The sequence below is a fragment of the Oryzias melastigma genome, linkage group LG15 (assembly GCF_002922805.2).
Source record: "Oryzias melastigma strain HK-1 linkage group LG15, ASM292280v2, whole genome shotgun sequence".
Classification (NCBI taxonomy): Eukaryota; Metazoa; Chordata; class Actinopteri; order Beloniformes; family Adrianichthyidae; genus Oryzias; species Oryzias melastigma.
Window position 1 is genome coordinate 4,193,251 of NC_050526.1, and position 16,430 is coordinate 4,209,680.

The window sequence follows — 16,430 nt, forward strand, 5'->3', positions numbered from 1 at the left end:
TGTTTTCTCAACCTCCCAGTAAACTAGAATCCAATACAAGATAATAATGATCTGACCAAGAATTTGCATAAAATTATTTTTACAATCTAAAAGGGAAAGAATGGATCTTTGCATGTTTTTTTTCTGGCTCTTCTCCTGACTAATCGAATTTTCTGCTAAATATCACTTTCTTCCCAGGCAGCAAGGCCAAGTGGGCCCCATATGGTTTAAAAGTGGGCAGAAAATGTGGCCCCCGATTGGGTTTGTCCACAGTTTCTGTATTGGCCCGGGTGGAGCTCGCTAACTCGATACAAAGGAGCTTGCTCTCATGCTACAATCGAGCTTGCTAGCTCACTTCGGTGGAGCTTGCTAGCACGATACAATGGAGCTTGTTATCATGCTACAGTGGAGCTCACTACCTCGCTACGCCAGAGCTTGCTAGCTCCATACAGCAGAGCTACTAGCACCATACATTGGAGCTTGCTAGCTCACTACAGCAGAGATTTTTAGCTTAATACAGCAGAGCTCATTAGCTTGATACAGCAAAGCTTGCTAGCGTGATATAAAGGAGCTTACTATCATGCTACAGGGGAGCTCGCTACCGCACTACAGCGGAGCTTACTAGTTTGATACAGTGGAGCTTACTAGCGTGATACAACGGAGCTTGTTATCATGCTACAGTGGTGCTCGCTACAGCTGAGCTTGCTAGCTCAATACAACGGAGCACACTATCATGCTACAGTGGAGCACAGAGATTGCTAGCTCGATGCAGCAGAGCTACTTAGCACCATACATTTGAGCTCGCTAGTTCAATACAGCGGAGATTGCTAGCTCGGTACACTGGAGCTTGCTAGCGTGATACAAAGGAGTTCACTATCATGCTAAAGGGGAGCTCACTACCGTGCTACAGCAGAGCTTGCTAGCACATTACAGCTGAGCTCGCTAGTGCGATACAATGGAGCTCACTATCATGCTACAGTGGAGCTTGCCAGCTCACTACAGTGGAGCTCGCTAGCTAGATACAGTGGTGCAAGCGGTGCTCCCTAGCATGCTATGGTGTCCACGGCATGGCTGGCTAGCATAGCCGTCCAACGCACTGAGTGCCCACTTAAGCCAATGTGGGCAAACGCAGGAGGGGCCACCACAGAAACGGTGGACAAACCCAATCAGGGGCCACATTTTCTGCCAACTTTTAAACCACATGGAGCCACTTGGCCTTGCCGGCTCGGTTGTGTTTTGTTCTTGTCTACAACTTTCTTGTAAAGCTTCTCATGCATATGAATGACATAAGCAGCTGAAATGTTGGATCAATGGTGACACTCACTGTTTGAATATGCTTAAACAAATGTCACATACCTTCGGGTGTCTCCGTGCCCAATGAGCACGAGGCTTAGTTAGGAAACAGATGAATATCTGTCTCTCCTAAAGGTTTTGTGTGTGTAACTCCTGACCTGTCTTGACCAAAAACTAATACGGTGTCAAACCACAACATGGAAATCACTCTTCCTCCCCTGTCGCCCTTCATCCTTGGCTGCTGTTTTGGAATAACGCAGAGAAATTCCTGCTGATAAATGACTAGAAAATGTCTGATGCACTCAGGGAAGAAAGTGCTGAATGAGAGAGAAGTCTCCGTCACAGTTCCAGATGCAGCTTTGCTCCTCACTCTGCAGCGTATCAATACCATTGTGCCTTCTGTAGAAACACCCAATTATTTCCTCAAATGGGTGCTGTAACGCGTTGTGCACTTACATCTGATCCTTAAAAATGGCAAAGCAATTATACCGCGCATGGATTTTTTTTTGTAGCATTAGCCGCTTGCTTAGCATTCACAAACACACTGCGGAGGAGTGTGTAAGAAATCGTGTTGCCAAACCTCCCTTTCATCATGCCATCCTCCTTTTGTCTCTGTTTTTCTGCCGCTGTCCCCTGCTTATTAGTTTCTCCCCTCCGTGTTCCTCTAAGGAAAGCATGGCCTCACCTGGGGGCTATGACAACACTAGGCAGACTCATAAACGGCTGCAGAGTGAGGAGGGAAATGCAGCAGTGTGTGCCGACTGCCACGGGGGCCAGAAGATCTTATTGGCTGATTCCACTCAAGCTTGACCTCTCTCATGAGGGAGCAGGGACAAGGAAGTGGCTGCTGACCGAGTAACATAACTAATCCTCAACTTCTACTGACGCCACCCTGGGCAGCGAGGCGGTCACCAAAAAAAAAGTCTCATCCTCGGGTGACTCAGGCACACGTGTGGGTAGACGTGACTCACGTAAACACACAAAAGGGAAACCTGTGTAAAGCTTTAGTTTGGGTAACCAAATCCAAAAATAAATATAAAAAACTGAAGAAATCTCTACTAGTTTAGGTTCCAATCCTTCTGTTAGCCTACCTCAATGACACATGGTACTGCCAGCTGCTTCTTTTCAGCAACAAGCAGAGCGTCCCCAGGAGGACGCCAAAACCAACAGGAGTTAGCAGTGCAGTGACAAGGACAAGAACCCTCTGTGTTTCATGGAAAGGAACCCCAGGTGTTGGATCTGGTAGACAGGAATCGCATCACAGTGCCATCTGTAAAACTCTTGTCAGGAAAAGCAGAGTTCAGGTCAGAGTGCGCCTCGGAAGACAAACGTAGAACCACATTAATGTCAAAAATGTTGTGTATTGTTGTAGATTCTGACACATAGATTTGCCATATAATTAAGGTTTGATGCCCCAGATATTCAAGGAGCCTTTAGGAATTGAGTATCAATCCTTGCCACCCAGACTTGCATGTACATTACCACAACCCTTGTTAGCAGGCTGTAAATGAAAGCTTGATGTCAAAGAAAAGCGTTCCAATGTTATCTAGAGCTAAAAAAGCAGAAATAGATTTCAGAAATGAAAGATTCCTCTTTTTTGGAATGATACTCAATCTCTGTTAGACTCACCTGGTCATAGATAAGACCATGAATATATTGTGTCGCAGTCTAGCACTAACTTTAGACAATCTCTCCTTTCCTTCACTCTTTGTTTCACAGATTGTCTTCTGTTGAAGAAAGATAACAAATACTGGATGTTTATATTTGCTTTATTGAGCACTGGCTTCACAAGTGTGTACTCAGTGCTGAAGGATGTTCTTTATGATCCATGCCCAATGCATCTGTGTGTTTGCGTGCACATCTGAATGTGTCTTTGCGGTATGGTGTGTGTCGTAATGTGAGTAGGCTGTTGAAAGAAAGTGTATCAAGCTAAGGGTAAAAGACTATAAAGCGGTTAGGAATTTGTGTGCCCTACACATAAGCAAATGGCTCTATACGGTAAGCATATGCATATTACAGAGCACCAGCTCCACTGTGAGGGTTGTGCAACATGAAGATAACAATGCCCCCATACCACAAAATTCAAATCACTCTTTTATTTTTTATAAGCTTTTTGAAACATTTTATCCTTGAATTGTTTGTGTCTGTAGGCTAAAATAACGCTCCGTTTTCAATACAGTACTTACAGTGTATTTAAGTGGTATTCAAATTATACTTTTTTTGTACATACATGGAACTTAAATGATACTGGCTGTGTATTTATTTGGTACTATTTAGTTTCTACTTACGTGGTACCAACTGGGTAACTATGCTGCACACACTAGGTTTTTACATAGTACCCACTGGGTATTTATAGTATTCTTATAGGGTATTTATGCTGTACACACTAGGTTTTTACATAGTACCTACTTGGTATTTACATGTGTGTCCTGTAGTACTTGCCACATGTAAGAACAAGTTATGTTCAAACAAAGTACCTTTAATTTACTTCTTTCATTCTTCAAAATATCTGTAAAATTCAGTGCTAACAATAGTAAACTTGAACAGCGGTGCCATTACATAGAGAACAATTGTTGTAAATGTAGCATAGTTGAAAGTTATGGCCACCAGATGGTGCTATTGCCTCATGATTTTGACTGCAGTGGCACTTTTTGACCTGAAGGGGATACCGTACCCCGGGGGCAAAGTCCGTCCTGAGCGCCATTTTGATTTCAGAACGTTTGTTACTGCTTTGAAAGGTAGGGGGAAAACGTGGTGTTCAGCAATGTTTGTAATATTTGGGTCAAAACATTCTGAAATATGTAAATGTATTTATTTTTACGTTTAGTAAACTTTATAGTTAGAGCTGGGTAAAATAAGACGCATTTTAAGTTGTATTTACTGTTAATTTTCTTTATTATATTGGGAAGCAATATCTTCTGTGTGTGGTATATCTGCACATTTTTTTATGTTGGTGTTGTATTAATGCAGAACGTTTGTTACTGCTTTGAAAGGATCACTGTGCCTCTGGAAAGGAAAATAAATGTCCGCCTTGTTCTACCTGGTCCTCGTCTCGACTGCAATCCCTGAACCAACCATTGTTTCTGATGCTTTGGCTCTCCGGTTGGCTCTTCCTGTCATCACAACATCATAAACACAACGCAGAGTCTCGGAGGTTCCTGGAGAGGGGTCAGTACAAGAGGGTTACATAAACAAGAGAATAAAAATTAGGGATGTCCCGATCACGTTTTTTTGGGCCCGATCCGATTCCGAGTCATTTGATTTTGTGTATCTGCCGATACTGAGTCCCGATCCGATACTTTTATAAGACATTTAAAACATGAATAAATTGAAGAAACAGATTTGTGTTGTCCCTTATTTATATTTCATTAACCTTCTTTTATCATTAAAAACTTAAATAAAACACTTCTGGGGAGTAGCTTTAATAAACAAGTAAAAATACAGCAAATACAAACTAGGAAAAAAAATTTCTTGTTATATAAGTGATAATTAGTCATGTGATAAAATTTAGTGACTTTAGCTTTAACATCTTTAGAGCTTTTGAACATTTTTGACCAAATGTGATTCCTGTCCTCATTTAAAATTCTTAAAAATAAATTATGACTTTGTTTTAGCATAAAATTTGATGAGTGTTCATGAATAGCTGATATCATTATTAGTTTTAATTTACTAGTTTTATTTATTTATTTTTAAGATTATGTGCTTATTTATTAAGTTCTTAAGACATCACATTTTTGGTTTTATTACCACAGTAGTTAATTTTCTTAATTGTTATTTCTCTGTCAGATAAATCAAACAGGCATATCAAAGGACAGCTCGGGTCCTAAGGAGTTATATCACGGAGTTAGCATGTAGCAGTTAGCAGCTGCTGTTTAGCCATCTGTCTGCTGCATGAAGAGCTTTACATTAAAAAGAAAAAAATACTGTCTTTTTTGTTGGAATACCTTTATAGGTTGTTGTTTGAGTTATGACAAACCAATAGAGACACTTGCTGTCAGTTTAAAGCGTTTTTAAAAGAGTTATTGGTCCCGGAAGTTAGCTTTCTAGATAGCTTTGTTTACATTAGCATTCTGCTTGAGTTGTTGCCGTTTTCTGCTGCGTTTTCTGGTAATGACATTTTGGGATCTTTTCATGACATGCAGATTTGTAGTGGGGATGAAATATAAGGCTCTGATCATAATGAGAATAAATGAAATATCCGATCCTGATCGGACAAAGGAGTCCGATTCCGATCGAGTCCCAAACCACGTGATCGGCCCCGATTTCCGATCACGTGATCGGATCGGGACATCCCTAATAAAAATGTTATAATTCAAGTATGCACAGCCAGTCTAGCAATGCGCGCCCCCTATCTGCCTCTGAAGGAATATCTCACCAAAGGAATATAACATTTTACAGTCTTCAAATTAAAATAAAAGATCGATACTTGGTGAGAACTCATCGACAATCAATTGCAGGACTAAATATTGTAACGCATCACAATATCAGTATTTTGGCACACCCCTAATGCCCAATAGGTACTGTGTAAAAACCTAGTGTGTACAGCAAACATATGCAGTATGTACCACATAAGTATGAACCAAATAGTACCACATAAATACACAGCAAGTACTATCTAAGTACTGATTAGATACAAAAAAGTGCAATGTAAGTACCCAGTAGGTCTCATTCAAAAGTACCATGTAAATACCCTGTAAGGACCCAATAAGTACAAAAAAGTACAATGTAAATACCACTTAAATACCCTGTAAGTACTGTACTGTAAAAGGAAGTGTTACCAATATTATTTAATAAAATGAGATCTTAATCACAAATATTTACATTTTAAGTTTCATTAAAAAAAATTCTCCAACTGTGCATGTTGTACGTCAAGAGCACTCAGCCATACCACACTTCATGACTGCCATCTGCTCAGACGTGCCTGCTTGTTATAGCTCTCCAGAGAGGTTACCATCCGTCCTCTTGGTGCTGGTCCTCTGTGTTTGCTGTGTGAAGGTCTATCTGGTGATAAGATGTACAATTTGTATTCTGTGAGAAAACAAGTCGCACAGAGATCTAATTATAGCCTGTGTGTGTAAGATCTTCTTCTAGATTGTGGCTCCTTGAAGAAAGTTAAACTTATTCCAAGTCTATTACAAGTGAATTTGATCCATTCAAAATTAATTTTGAAGAGAAGAATATTAGCAAAACATATTCATCATAAGTTCTCCTGACAAAAGTTACATCCATGAAAGATTTACAATCTTATGGATGAATAGCAAAGTGATGAATGGTGTGGTGATCAGCACTGTCATTTCACAGGAAGCTGGTTCTGCTTCAAGTCCTTTATCTGTGGATGTTATATGTTCACTCAGCGCATGTGGGTTTCCTCCCATTACTCCAACTTCCTCCCATCGTCCAAAAACACGCACGTGAGGTTAATTGCTTTTCCTAAATTGTCCGCAGCAGTGAGCCGGAACATGGATGGTTGATTTCGTCTGTTACCCTGGATGCGTTGAACTAGCAGCCTGCCTGCTGTGCCTCACCCATAGACAACTGGAACAGTCTTCAGCAGACCCTTTAATGCTAAAAATAAAAAAATTAGTAAATGTTTATATTTTTGACATCAGTTGCTAAACTGTACCTGTTTTACAAAGAAAAAAAACTTGGAAGATAACTTTTTGCATGCAGTTTTAAAGAGTCCCATTAGTTGTCACAAATTCGTTCTCCCCATTGACCTGGGGGAGTGGTGAGCTGCAGACACAGCCGCATTAAGGAACCATTTGGTGATTTAACCCCCCCAATCCCAAAATGCTGAAGGCCCATTTTTAGAGTCTTTGATATGACTCAACCATGGATTTGAACTCACTAACTTCCAGTCTCAGAGCGGATTCTCTGCCAGAATTCCAATTATGACTATATTTGCAAAGTAGACCAGAATATTACTGCTAAGTCTTTTCTTTCTTTGCATTATATATTTTTATTGTAAGCCACAAATGTAAAGTCATTTTAGAACACAACACTTTGGGTTTAATAATTATACTTTAGGTGAGGTGCATTATGGGAGTTTTCTGTTGTTTTGTTCCATATTTGAGTCTCAAGTTTGGAGATTGCTGGTGATTGTTATGTTTGTTGTTTTGTTCACAGTTTGTTGAGTTGTGTTTGTCAAACTTTGTTACTGCACTGTGAGTGAGGTTTGGGTGCATCAGCTGGTCATACTATGTCATAGATGGTGATAACTCTGCACATTCTTACTCCCAACTCGTCATACATGGACTCATGGTTTGGGCCCCCTCCGCATCACTTTTTGACATTTATGGTGTTCCCAACTTGCAATTTTTGAACGTTTGTTTTTTTGACATGCTGGCTGTTTTACATTAAATCACGAATCCCCAACTCTAAGTACTGGACGTGAAACTAGTACTAGATGGGTCCCCTAACCCAGACCGGTATTGTAAGGATTTTGGACAGACAGAAGGCAGAGACTCAGGAGCAGGAGAAGAGTTTATTAAAACAATGGCTAAGAAATGGTCGAACTTTCTTGAAGGAGAATGTTTTGGGCAGGTTGATGAATGATGGTGGCCAGGTTATGGTGAGGTGATTCAACAAACAATCCAAAGTGTAATCCAAAAGGGTAGCTCAGGTCCATAAACAAATGCCAGAAAACTTTACAGGCAGCTCCAGGTCCAATAACAGAAACAGGGTAAGCAGCAAAGAGGCAACAACACATGAGAAGTGAGCTTGAACGTGGCGTGAGTTACAACAAACTGGCAGTGAAACATGAATATATGGAGCTCAGAACAGGTGAGGCAGATGAGGATGGGAGAGGGTGTAGAAACAACCTAGTAGGCAACAGACCCATTCACACACTGGTGGCATCTCAGCTGCCAAACACTGACTTCAACCTTCCATCGGGGCAATGTGGGGATCTGTGTCTTGCCCAAGGACACCTCGACTCACGGGCGGGCAAGCAGGGAATCGAACCTGCAATCTTCCAATCAGGAGTCAACTGCCTTACTGTTACACCAAGGCCACCCAAGGGTTTGGGGACTCTTGATTTAATGGGAACACGTAAAAAAAAACAAAGAGTTGGGGACACCCAAAATGTCAAGAAGTGACATTAAGGGGCCGGAACCATACGTCCAAATATGACGAGTTAGGAGTGAGAATGTGTTGGATAACCACTGATCAGAGTCTGTTACACACAAAGGGATTAATTCCTTGACTATTTTTAGATGGGAGTTCTTGATTTTAAGTTTAATGACAATGGGCTAGTGAAGTATAATCACATAGATAGGAGGATGAAAGAAAGAACTGTAGGTGCGTAGTCTGCCTCTTGGACTTAAATAATTACTGCAAGTGCGCAGCATTAAAACTGTGTTCACTAAATAATGCTGAGTAATTTTGAGGTTTTTATTACTTAATACCTCTACCCTCTGACAAAATGTCCTGAGCCACCCATTTAACTTCATTTATACTTAATGAGCTTGCTGGTAGATGTTTGAGCTTGAAGGACACTGTTCTCTCCCAGTCGTCCCGAATGAGACAGCGCAACTGTGAAGTGACGGAAATAAACTCTGAAGCAACACATAACAAGTTCAAAAAGCGCACGAAGACTTTTTGCCTGGAGGTGACACACAGTTTGTGTCACTCCTGTGTGATGTGTCATCATGAATTGCGGTGTACATGTTATTGTTTGCCTTGCAGTATTTTCAGTTAGCATGCTTGGTTGCATCTGCTTGCAGAGGTCCTGGTGCTCCTGAGTTCAGGCATGTTGGCAGGAGGAGAAAGAAATGGAAAGAAGTGAATGTGGAGGCCACTGTAATCCGTCTTTGATTCTGTTTCTTATCGCTGCTGATTTTTCACAGGGCTAATCTTCTAATAATTGCTGGAACTCAAATGCTTATATCTCAGAAGACCACACACAAACACATTTCTTTTTATTCCTTCCATCATTTCTGTGCTGCTTACATTCAGACGTTTTCTATATACGCACACAAGCAGAAGCATAAATGTCAAATCCCTGGTGTGTAACAGCCTCCCAACTTTAAATCTCATTGCAATCTGCTGTAGCTTTTTCAGAATGGTGGCAAAGTTGTGGCAAACCTGTAGTAGCAGATAGATTTAACTCTTTGAAATATCCAAGTTTTCTTTATTGGTATAAAGGTTCATTGTGACCCACTATTATTCTTAGATAATACACAATTGCATTATTTGCTTTAAAATAGATTTTTTTTAAAAAGTGCAGAAATAATTTGTTTATTACTGAAGGTAAACAACATGTTGCATTAACAGTGCATTCTCATGAAAGCAACCAGCTGTCCTGTAACTCTCACTGTGAGTTTGAGTTGCTGACATTTGACAGTTGCTCCACCTCCTTCTCCTTGATAGCTGCCAGTTTTGCTGTCACGAGTCTTGTAAGTCTTGAGTCAATTTTTTTTTATTTTTCCTTTTTTTATCAGGGCATTGCTTGGAAAGTTTCAGAGGTGCTTAGAAAACAAAAGATGCAGCATCACATCAGAACTTCAGGGACCTGGTCTGCAAATTAGCTGTTACATGGTATTGGTTGCATTTGAAACTAAAAATATCTTTTTGTCCTTTCCCCTTTCAATAAATAATAATAAAAAAACCTGCAAAAACAAATTTTCTAGGCCTGACCACATATGCAGATCTTAATTTTTTTTAAAAAAATATTTATACAACCTTTTTTTTTTTTTTGAGTTTTCTTAATTGGATGCTGTTATAGTCCCATTAGGGCAGACCTGGCTCAAGTCTAGGGGAAATCTGGACACCAGTGAGAAGAAAGAATACAGTTTTTTAATTAATGGAAACAAGGAAACTGTGTCTTGAAAAGCAAAAGGGAAAATGATTATTATGTTGGTTAAAACAAAAAGACAAAGCAAATGGAATTGGAAACTTAGCCAAACATAAAATAAGTAATGGAGACTGCTGACCCAGTCATGTCGACCGCTGGAGTCAGCAGCTCCCTACTAAGGATCACCTAAACAAAACTACCTAAAGAAAACAAATAAACAAAGCTTGAAAATCAAGACTGCCAACTAAAATAACAAAACCCAGCAGTGTAAGACTGCTGAGGACAAAGACAGGAAAAACCAACCAGCACAACTAAACCTAAACCTCAAACCCAGCCGCCTCCTGCTCTGCTCCCTGCCTTCATTAGTGGGTGTGGCTTCCTCTATCTTGAATAGCCGGCAGGTAAGGCACATTGGCCACACCTGCCCGCTGAGCAGGACTGGTTGGAAAAAGGTCCAGCAGCAGCAGCAGGATGAATGTGAACCAGGTTAAAGTGTTTTCTTTACACAGGAGGCTGTGAAAGTTAAAAGTCTAAGGGTCATCTTTATAAAAACTTTAATTTATTTCTATTCACTGAAATTTGAAATTATGTTTTATCTAAAGATGATGCATCACTGTTGGTGTATGATTTCCCCAGATGGCTTTTTCCTCTTATTAATGTTGTTTTTCTTAGATATAAAAATGATGTATGACCTGTTGGGCGATGCAGATTTAATCACCTTAAGGTGGAAGTCATTTTACTTTGTTTTAATAATTCTAAAAGGTAATGTCTAACTTTGGTAAAAAACAATTATGAAATCCATGTTTTAAGATGTTATGAATACTTTTTGTAAGGGTCATTTTGACCCTAAGCCCATTAGTTAATAAATAATAAGATATTTTCCTTTTATAAGGTTGTATTAAAAAAAAAAACAATGCTTGCAGTTCTACAACAGCTAAGCTTTCTTATAAAATAAAGATCGAAAACGATGTTTTAAATATTCATTTTGGAAAAGCAAAATCCAAAAATTAAACTCTGACATGACAGTAAGTTAAACAGACGTTACCTACGTTGATTGTAGCTTAAACTGTTAAATGTCCCTGGATGCACCCTCATTACTGCTAAACTGTGGAGGCAGCGGAGTAAAGCAATGATAAACAAGCAACTTGTAAACTGTAAGAAACAGGAGATTTGACAAGTTAAAAGAGTTAAAGAGTATGAGACCCACATCTGCATCGCTCCCCGGGCTTTTCTCATCTCTGAGTTCTTTTCATCTCGCAAAATCAATGCCAATGTTCTCTCTACATTTGGCTCAGAGGCACTGACTTTCCATTTTAAGCTCTCGGCTTTCTCATTCCATGAATTTTGTGTTGATGCTGTTTGATTTTCTGATCCTTTTTTTTCTCTCTTTGTTTTCTTTTCTCTTTTCATCTTGAAATCTATGACAAAACCATTAAAATCTCATTGTTAAGTGCAAAATTAGCAAGTTTTATCCAATTAGCGAGGCATTTATGTAAAATAAGCAGTAAATGATGTGAAGAAATGATGTGCTGAGATTGAAGCAGGAAGGCCTGATCCTGAATTTGCACTGCAAACTAGCTTGTACTCAATACATGATATGCTGCCATGGTTACACAGCAGGGATGCACCACACACTGAGGCTGTGCAAATCATTTCTCTTCTTGAGGGCCACCTTGTGTGCCATGATCCTTTAAGTATAAATAAGTGTGGACCAGAGGAGCTTTCTGCCAGCGTGAGGCTTGAGCTGCATAACATCGGATGTTGGCGCTCTGACAGAGCGTCATGTGGGCATGGCAGTGCCATCTTCCACCTCTCGGCAGAAGTGGGTCCACTTTACGTCCGCGCGGATGAAAGCGGATGGAAATTGTCTTGAAGCGCAGCTCATCTCGTGTGACAAAAATAATGGCTCATCGAAATGCATTAACGATCCTTTTTTCCCCCAACCAAATACTTTCAGATGCCACGACTCACACATCTCTTTGTTCTTTTTTACTTTCCAGAGGTCTCCCGCTCCATCTTCCACCTTCGTCTTGTTACCTGTCACTTTAAAGTCACGACTGTGTGAACAGCCGCATGAACTTTCCAGAGGTTAATTAGTATTCTTGTGTCACTGTCATACATATTGCTGCTGGTGTCAGGTGGGTCAACACAGACGGCGAGCTTGAATTCAGAGTAACTGCTGGCTTTCAGGGACTTGAATGCGATTCACAAATAATATATTTTCCCATATTTACCTATTATGTGCAATCTACAAAAACAGAATTAAGCGACTGTTTTTATAGGTTATCGCCTCTGTAAATTGGGTCAGTTTTGTTTTCTTTGTATGCAGATATTTTTCGAGGAAAATACTCCTGCTTTTAGTCATCTAAAACCTTTGTTCTGTTTTCACTTTTGCAGCTAAGAATGCTACTTATAAACAAATTAACAAAAAAAACTACCAAAGCAGAACCCACATAGTAAAACAATCAAATTCTACGGCCTGTTTGATAAATTATCAGTCACTAAAACTGTTATGATACATTCATTTTAGGAATATTTTGTACTATCAACAATGCGCTAAACTCGGGTTTCAGCTCCAATTTCATTTCCCATGGTATAGTGACAATAAAGGCTTGTCTTATATGGTGTTCACACTGGACTGTTGCTACTTAACCTTCAAATTTAGCCCTCCAAGCACGGTTATGGAAAAATAATGTCTTCAAATTTGGACTCTACTCCCACTTTATGACGTCATCAGCTCAACTGCTAGCACTCAGAAATGTATATTTTATATGTATTTATTAGGGACCATGTACATTAATGAACACCTATTCAGTCATAGAAGTAAATTTACCAGATTATAGCAACCATGCTAATTTACATCTGTAGTCCCTTGGCAGGTTCATAGAGAAATCAAGAAAGGACAGAGCAATATATCCCCCACACACACAGTCACATTAAAATTAGCATAAAACAACAAAAAAGACATAACAACATTGGTTTTAGAACTTTTAAAAGGTCATGCTGAAACAAAAAGTCATTAATTTAAATGTAAACTTCTGTTCTTCAGAGAACACCCACGTGAAGAAAATCACTAATCCTCAGCGGCACGACGCAAAGCAGAACACGGATGGAAGCAGAGTCCTCTGCAGCAAGGAATACCTGTTAAAAGATCTATTTCAGACGACCCTTCAGAGGTCTCTTACGGGAGAAGCCATAGGGGTAGGGAAAGAATTCCGATTCGGCGTTAGCGTCATCTAATTCCAGCCTGGCACAAACCACAATGATTCAGTTCTCCTCCATGATCAACTTTCAATTGGTTGGCACTTCCACGATTTGAAAAGGACGATACCCATACTACACATGTTTTTCATATATAGTTCAGGACCCCTCCGCATCACAATTCAACGTTTTGGGTGTCCCCAACTCTTCAGTTTTTGACATGCTGCCTGTTCTCATTAAATCACGGGTCATCAACCTTCAGGACCAGATGGGACAACGGACATGGAACCGGTAACAAGTTAAAGTACCAGTACAGGGTAAGAAAACAGGTCCAGTCTGCATCCTGATACCAGACCAGGCCGTGTCCCGAGGGTTTGGGACCCCTGATTAGTGTATGCATTTCTTCCCAGCTTGTGGCCAGGAGGTTTGGGACCCCTGGTTTGATGGGAACAGCCAGCATGTCAATGAACGACAAGTTGGGAACACACAAAACCTCAAAAAGCGGCGCGTAGGATGTCTGAACTATATGTCCATTTATGACAATTGGGAGTGAGAATTCGTTGACCCATATTTACCTACCAAAACCAGGTCCCTGATTGGTCAAAGTTTAACTTAACTTTCAACACGCCTTCAATGACTGCGCTTTGAAAACCGACTTAAAAACGTATGTGAGCGTTTTGAATGTGGACGCCCAAGTCATATTTTTTTATTAGAAGTGGTGACTTGAACATGCTTTACTGAGGCTGGTGTAGCATTAGATGAATCATGAAGAATTTCTCTACGTTGTACACATTTGTTTTCAGATAATGGAAACAATGAGCATTTTATAGTTAACCTGACCTAGAAAATAAATTCTCAAACACAATTTTCTTTAAAACAATAGATAACCTTTTTTTTTGTCAAAAGAATGTATGCAATGCTCAAACTGAAAGAAAGTGGTTAAAAATGTATTTATTTCACATGCTACTAAGGACAACTCATATGACTAATATAATAAGGTTGCAAATAGGAGCCACTGCAGACAGACATCCTTAGAATCATTCTAGACTGTCTGTTTGTCTCCTTCTTTCTGCTTTTCAAAGCTCATATTTGACCATTTATTCCATTTTCCCTGAGAAGAAAAAGAAACCACAGTTCTATACTGCTCCGCTGATGACAGAAACCTGAAGGTGAAATTAGAGCCAGCGTCCAGATTACTAATGGAGACATAATTACAACTTTATTGTAACCTTCCTTCCCTTTTGCCTTAACTGTGTACTCTTAAAATTGTAATAATTCACAGATAACACCCTTTGGCTGCCTGTTGAGAGGGAGGTTATGGAGTTTTCTTAATTAATTAATGACCATGTTTGGGAGTATAATATTTTCTTGTAACTTGGCTCGGGTCTATGAAAAAGGGAGGTGCTATAAACAAAGTCTCCAGAAGCATAATGTACAAAATGATGGCCTTGGCTGCACATAAGGAGGAAATAGTATGTATGCAATCATTAGACTGAAGCTTCTGCACACAAACATGCTCTTTGATGAAGCGCCTGATGGTGGTGGAGACTATCTCATGTCTGGCATGTGAGTAGCTTGTTATTTTTAATCATCCCAATCTTGTTCTTTATGATAGCATTTGCATTTGTTTCAAGAGGCATTCGTGCTTCCACTGACATTTAGCACAACCAACCCCCCGTTTGTTTAGTGGGCGAATAAGACTGAGTAAAATGACTTGTTTTTCAGCACAAATCTGTTTAGGTAAAAATATGCTCAGCAGTGCAATGCGTGCAAAAAGATATTCCAGCAAAGCAGAGAAACTAGCAACCTTAACCTGTAACAGTAGCCTTAATTAAAACTGATGTCGCTTCATGACTCTGTTTGGTCTTTTTGCAAGTCTTTTGAGACAGGTGAAATTCGGAGCCAGCAGAGCTCCTGGGCCAATTTATGAGGTTCTGCTTTTAAGACATTCATGGCAAGGGCTTAGACAAAGCTGCAGATCCTAGTGAGCGATTGCATGGAGAGACAGCTTTTGATTAGCATGCTGCACAGGGAAGATAAGAAATCATGGAAGAGTGTTGGAATACCGTTGAGCTAAAAAGCTTTTCAAGACCTATCATTGCAAGTTTTTTTTTTTTTTTCATTGCATTGATTCAACTGCCAGACAACAGGGCCAGAAAAGGAAGGCCAATGCTGTGTAAATGTTTTTTTTTTTTTTTTTTTGGAACACCCAAGAGATTAAAAAAAAAAAAAAGTTGTTTTCTTATCAGCTCTTGTGTTTCAAGGGAGGGATGAAGGCAATCTTCAAATGGCATCTATAGTCCAGGAGCACTTGAACCCAATCAGCAACCGTCAGACTCAAATGGACCACAGGAGAAGCTTAATGCCAGTCACTCCAAACACTCACATTCACAAACATCTATCAGGTGTTCCCCCACAGTCTGAAGCAAAACACCTGTTAAAGAGAGTTGTTTTTTATCCTTTTTCTATCACACACCTTTATGGTCCCTTTTAGGACGGTTTTCCACCTGTTTTCTGATGTTTTTTTCAGGTTAGGAATGGCAGGTTTGGGGTTAGTCTTAAAAAAAACAACACATTAATGCCTTAAGTATTCCTACCTGGACGCCTAAACTCTTGAGCTTTGGATTTGATTTTTTTGATTAAAACCCAAACCACAAACTTTTAGTATACGGGTTGAAAATGGATCGTTGAGGCACACATCTGAGACATTTGGAATTATTTTTTCTGAAAAAAAAAGAAAAAAATGCACTGAACCAGAACCAAAGCTTCTCCAAAAGTACTTCAACTCTCATTCATGCTGAAAATAGACTTTATGATTACCTGGCCGAAAACTCTTATCTCTTAAGGTGTTGCTACATTTTTGAAATTTAAATAAATCATGTCCCCTGTGCTCAGACTTCAAACTCTCAAATAAATAAATTGATATAACTGGTGTTTATCTGCCAATATATATATATATATATATATATATATATATATATATATATATATATATATATATATATATTTGATGCACAAAATAGAAAAATCAGACGCTTCTTATGGACGTATTAAATTCAGTTAAATGGCAAACACATAAAAGGACCCTTTTTCCTATCTCAACAGTATGAATAGAAGCTCATTGAGCCTATTTTTCCATTTGGTATCTTTTGTTGTAGAATCT

At 39.5% G+C, this 16,430-nt stretch overlaps 1 protein-coding gene across 8 annotated transcripts in view; it reads left to right on the forward strand.

The window, feature by feature from the left end:
• Positions 1 to 16,430, forward strand: part of grid1a (glutamate receptor, ionotropic, delta 1a) — a 395,293-nt gene that overhangs the window by 132,159 nt on the left and 246,704 nt on the right. Inside the window, exons 1-2 of one of the 8 annotated variants that reach the window (XM_024296913.1) lie at positions 3,952 to 4,010; positions 4,266 to 4,440. The exons of the other annotated variants lie outside the window; for them this stretch is intronic. Of the exons in view, the coding sequence (XP_024152681.1) occupies positions 4,359 to 4,440 (82 nt within the window). The 5' untranslated portion in view covers positions 3,952 to 4,010; positions 4,266 to 4,358. Of the gene's footprint in view, positions 1 to 3,951; positions 4,011 to 4,265; positions 4,441 to 16,430 lie in introns of those variants that run through there. 8 annotated transcript variants of the gene reach the window in all.